The sequence below is a fragment of the Poecilia reticulata genome, linkage group LG19, assembly GCF_000633615.1.
Source record: "Poecilia reticulata strain Guanapo linkage group LG19, Guppy_female_1.0+MT, whole genome shotgun sequence".
Taxonomy (NCBI): Eukaryota; Metazoa; Chordata; class Actinopteri; order Cyprinodontiformes; family Poeciliidae; genus Poecilia; species Poecilia reticulata.
Genome location: NC_024349.1, coordinates 25,463,361 through 25,469,227, shown reverse-complemented (window position 1 = coordinate 25,469,227; position 5,867 = coordinate 25,463,361). Strand labels below are relative to the sequence as shown.

At 37.3% G+C, this 5,867-nt stretch overlaps 1 protein-coding gene across 15 annotated transcripts in view; it reads right to left on the bottom strand.

Annotated features, from left to right (window-relative positions):
• Positions 1-5,867, bottom strand: part of cacna1g (calcium channel, voltage-dependent, T type, alpha 1G subunit) — a 301,230-nt gene that overhangs the window by 60,224 nt on the left and 235,139 nt on the right. For all 15 annotated transcript variants that reach the window (XM_008437998.2, XM_008437993.2, XM_008437999.2 and 12 more), the window contains one exon: positions 4,765-4,949. In XM_008437998.2, coding sequence (XP_008436220.1) covers positions 4,765-4,949 — 185 coding nt within the window. The remainder of the gene's footprint in view (positions 1-4,764; positions 4,950-5,867) is intronic.

The window sequence follows — 5,867 nt, the reverse complement described above, 5'->3', positions numbered from 1 at the left end:
CTATAGCTACCTGCTAACTCTACTAGCACTTATCCACAGCTGGTATTTAGCTACTGAGCTGCTAGCTCTGCTAGCTAGTCAACTCTACTAGCATTTGTCCACTGCTCGTGGATAGAGCTCTCCTCTCCACACAGACAATAATTTCACTATAATACATATGTTATTCATTCCAGATATTATCCTGTCCTGTGTTGATGTAGCCAGCACATTTGGTTTTTGTGCTCACCATATTTATCCACTGAGCTGCTAGCTCTGTTAGCTAGCTGCTAACTCTTCGATATTTAAATAAATCAGTTGAAAGTGCTGTCTAATATGAAGGTACTTCCTCAAATTTTCCTTTAGGACAGTAAATTAAACTAAACAATCTTCAGTCATTTKTGATGAARYAATGTTGAGGAATGGGGTTGCACAGTTGCAGTTGTAGGAATGTGAAAGCAACTTCAACGGATATTCCTGGTGACAGATGGAAGAAATAAAAATGAACAAAGGTATCTATTATGGAAGTAGATAAATATTTTTGTGTTCAGTTGAAGCATATTTAAAAGGGAGATTTTCTTTTATGTTTTGCACATGTTTGGTTTCCTTAAAAATGASGGGGAAACGTTTTTGAAAATCTTGTAAAACCAATTTTCTGATAAACCACAGCGGTTTGTTTCATTTGTGATACAAAACAGGAAATKATGACTTTGAAGTATTGATTTGTTGATATRTTTTTTCCCACACCATAATTACAAACTGTTTGGGTTAATAGATATGGTTAAAATAGGAAAATAAAGGAATTCAGGCTTAAACAGAAAAGTGGAACTTGTGCTTTTTAAAAAAAAATAAAAAWAATAAAATTACAGTAATTAAAAACAGATTTTCTGGGGCCCATATTTAAGGTCCCAACTTAAACTTGTTTAAGGAGTTCAACTGCTCTTTCAATTTAGGCTGAATTTAAGTTGAATAAAAACAAAATAGGCATTCAGGAAATGCATTGCAATGCAAGATGATCAGAAACAACAGAAACATGAAAGCGTGTGTGCTTGTGTACGGTGGCCCTACATCCCTAAGTAACTGGTCCTAAAATAGAGACAGAGGCTTTGAATGAGTGACACCCATGAACTTTCCTCTCCTCTGCCTCCACTCACTGCTGCCCACGCCTCTACGGACCTCCATTCAAAGCAAAGTCATTTTAATACAGGCGAGACCATCCTTCTGTGTGTGTGAATGCGTGTTTGTTCTCTCTCTAGTCTCCTTTTTGAACTCCTTTTCTCTCCATTTTCCTTTGTGCTTCAGGGGTTTAGAGCATCTATAGCCATAAGGGAGATTTTATTTTTACAAGGAACTTAGCCGCTGAAGTGGATTTATCAAGTCTGGTTACGTTGTCCTCTATCTTATACTATCTTTTTTTCGTAACTGTGAGGTCATCTGAGGTGTTTTAGATCTTCTTTTYTTTTCTCCAGATGAGATAAGCGAAGTGTTTCACAGTAAAGAAGCCACTGTGTAAAAACATCGAGGACACTAACACACACACCTGTGGAATAAAAGTGCAGGAATGCAAAACCATGAATAATGCAAATAAATCGAAATCTATATTAATAAAATATAAATTTATTAAACATAGAAATTAGTTTTAAAATTTTCATTTTTATGGCTATATTTACAGAAATACTTTTAAATGCGGAATAATTTCAATTGCTGGTCTGCCTCTCAAGGGCTACGTTCACACAGCGAAGAAATGCAACACAAATCTGTTGGGTTTTTTTTTCCTTCTCCATTTGCTACCTGTTTATGAYTTTTTCATGGCAATTTGAACAGTACAATTCTGATCTTTTCCCCCTCTCAAAAAATAAAACTCTGCCACTTTTACATGTGGAACTAAATTGGATATGTATCCAAWAGTCTTGAAACATCTGCAGTCCGAACGGTCATGTTGCACTTCACGAAACGTTTACTTCATTGACATGAGATATCCATCATAGTTCTGTCAAATACGTTATATTAAATATGTATAGAATAMAAATATTTTAGTTTGACAAGTTTTTTTTACACATTTTGATTTATTGAATTGTGGCATGTCTGCCTTTCCATACATGTAGACCAAATTGTTGTTACAGTTTTTTTTTTNTAGGTCATTAGCAAGGCTCTGGAGAACTGAGGAGGTAATTAAGCCATTTGATTCAGGTGTTTTGTACCTGTGGCACATCTAAAAACTGCAGGACAGCGGCCCTTCAGGACTGGAGTTTGACACCCCTGACATAAAGGAATGGATCATTTGCAATATTGCCATACTTTAATATCCCTCAGCGGGAAATAAATATAAAATGAAGTGAAGCACAGGAATATTTAGAGTTAATGTTTTCAGGTGTGCCAAGCTAAAATTCAGCATTATGTTAATTTGCTTTGCAAGTTATTTAGATTCGGGTGTTAATTTTAAATCAATTGCGAAGCATCATACCTTTTAAAGTTCTTATTTTTCTTATCCGAGAGCATGTTCAAAGAGCAAAATAACTTTCTTTTCAGAGACTTTTCAGACGAAACTCAAAACTGGGAGTAAAGCCAAAACATTCTGTCGTCTTTACGGCGGCGCGGAGCAGCAGCAGCCTCTGCAAAAGGCTTCACTTTGCTTGTCAGAGGTGAACGTCAAGGAACCAAGAGGATGGGAAGAGGAGAGATCACTGGATGTTTGGTGGGATAAATTTGGCGGGATGAGAATGAATATTTGATTTCCGTGCTCCTCTCGAGAACTGAGATAAATATTCAAAAGAGGCGAAGGTGGGGGCGGAGGGAAAACTCGCAGAGCTCCCCTTCAACAGATGAGACACTGAGCATGAGGATGTAAATCAAATCGAGCGTGAAGCCGAGAGAATCCGAACGCACAGAAGGAGACAGGCGGACGCAAACCGCGGCTCAAAAACCCGACGTATACGGGTATTTTTAGACCAGAACAAGAAGAGTCTCCAGATTAGAGATTTCCGCTGCATTTCCGCTCAAATAAACACGACTGTCCAAATATGTGGTTACAATAACTTGGGTATGATGCTAAAATAAATGCCTCCACACACACAGACACACACAAACATATCCTTACCCAAATACACACACTTTGTCTAAATCAAGCATGAAGCTCAACAACTTGGTCGCATATTTAAGGATTTACAGTTAAAAACCTCGAAGATCTTGATATCCTCGATTTATTATTATCCACAAAATACTTAAAAGCAAATGTTCATTAACATGCATTACGTAACAAATACATTTCAGAATATATTCTTGGTTACATAACATTTTAAAAGCTCTTTTTAGTAATAAAGAAAAGCCTTTGTAGCTACGCCGAGACTTAAAGAGAACCATATATGGATGGGAAAAAAAATGCTACTTACATCACAGTGTCTGACATGCTTTGGTTGTATGTGGCAGATGGTTCCTGTCTTTTTAAGGAGAATTATGTCAAATTAATAAGTGGCCATTTACAGGCCTCTGTTGCCCCCTGTGTGATGGGAATCTGGGGAACAACCCCAAAGCTGATGGATTTCATTCCACCAAAAGTAAAAAAATAACTGAAGCAGAATAATAATTCAAACAACAAAAGTGATGAAACCATCAATTAGCATAAGGTTTTAAGTTGAGTTTTTTTTATATATATCTCAGTTATGCATTTTATATACATGTCTATATCTCAGTTCGAAGATTTACATAGATCGTGTTAAGTCAATAAAAGTCCTCTAAGAAATCCTCTGTTTTCCATGATAATTAGCCTCTACTACCACTTTTCTTTTTCTGTGTCTGAGCTAAGTGACGAAGGTAGTGCATTATATCAGGATTTTGACTCAAGTGGCCTTTATTAAAGTGTTCAGAAAGGAAAAKAGACCATAGTGGGAAGACCAGCAGCAAAGGCTGGGGATGTGAAGTTGAACTGAATACGTCGGCATCTGTAGCTGTGTTTCTGTTATAAATGTGCGCAAAATTGGTCAATAAAACCTTTAAAAAAAGTGTTTCCATTGCAGTTTTGCAAAATGCACAAATTTTTGATATGGCTGGAAAAAAATCCCGTCTCATACTAGCGCAAAAAACTTTTTTTTCCCCTTTTTTTAATGTTTCAATTAGTTACATTTATTTTTGAGATTCTAATTTGAGTAATATTATGGTCAACGGAAATACAGCTAAAGACGAACAACGCAGCGTCCCAATATTGCAGCACCACCTCTACAGCTACATCAAGCAGCCCTTCTTCGAATAACTTTTTAGTATCAACGTAGGTATTGTTGTGTTGTGGACTTCTGTAGTTTGAGTATTGAGGTGGAGGCTGTTGTCCGAGTAAACTGGGTCTTTCCTGTAGCACAGTCACTAGGGGGAACTTTCTAAAGCCACACCAGTGCAGATTAGAGTAACAATGCTGGTCAGAACTGGAGCAGAGTTGATGTCCGCCTGGACGCAGATAGAAGTTTTATGTTTTGGATGACAGTTTTTACCACAAGTCATTTGCAGTTGTGATGAATTAGTCAGAGAGAACCTTGTTATTCTCCTGGGTGCTTGTTTTTTCTTTCAAACTTTTTAAACATATTTCTTATTTTCTGAAATGAAAATAAAAAAAGACCTAATATGAGTAGTATGTCTGAAGGGAACTGAAAGGGGAAACATTAAAAAAAAAAAAGGATTCTATCTGTCCTTTATGTTTTAGCCCCAACAGCACTCAAGGAAAGCATTTCCTTTTATCTTATTGTTTCACCGGCTTCAGGTGCTTCTGTCTGCCTCATGAGTTCCCCTGGGAGGGCCACTTACCGGAGGGGCCTGAGCGTCCTCAGCAGCCGCAGCACTCGGAGCATGCCCAAGATTTTGGTTCCCGTGTTGGAGATGAGAGACACCAGGATGTCGATGACAGAAATCATCACCAACATCCCATCCAGGATGTTCCAGCTGCTCCTCAGGTAGGCTTTGTCCCCAAAGAAAAAGCCCATGGCCGCAATCTGAAACAGCAGAGGGCGACGTAGARSGCAATTATATTCTCCTGAAGAAAAGCAGAGGTTGTTCATCGGAAAATGTTGGTAAACGTTTCTGTGTCTGTACAGGATGATTTAACCCGCTGCATTGTTTTGTCTTTTTATCTGTGTGGCAGTAGATTGGTTTTCTATCGAGCTTTTCATTTATTCATTACTGTCCAGCTCAATGCTYGTTGTTGACTGATTGTCTTCTTGGCTGCAAACATTAGAAAGCCTCAAAGCGTTCCAAACCTCATTTCTCAAACTATATTCTCCACATATCTACCAGTCCAAAAAGCAATTTGTACACMCCACACTTTCTCTCTCATAATAAAACAAGCCAACGAGACTATTTGTTGTTTTTTTTTTACTTCATGCATTTTAAAACTACTACTGCAATCAAACCTGAGCACATGATCATCATAGTTTGATTTTGATTTTATTTTAGTAAGTATATGCAGCACCTAAAATGTGTTCACACTTATTTAATTTCCGAACATTTTTCCACCACAAGTGAAAGAAGAACGAGCAGTTCTCAAAAACCCTAACAAAGATAAATCAGGGAAATACAAATGCATGCCGCACTTTAACTCCCCTGAGTTGYACTCACTTTGTAGAAGATCCTTTTAGTACAGTCCCAGCTTCAAGTCTTTTGTGGTGTTTTCTTTATTTTCATAATTTTTGTTAAAAACACTGAAAAATGTAATGCTTTCTTTCCACTTTACAGCTATGGTCAGGTATGTAGTCTTTCACATAAAATACAATCAAGTTTGCAGCTGTAATGCGAGAAATTTTGGAAAGGCTCAAAGAAATTTGAAAACTCTACTCAGGCAATGTAATTATATGGATTTATATGTTAGAAATATCTTTGTAATTCTTCCAGTCATCAATTTATTTCAGATATTC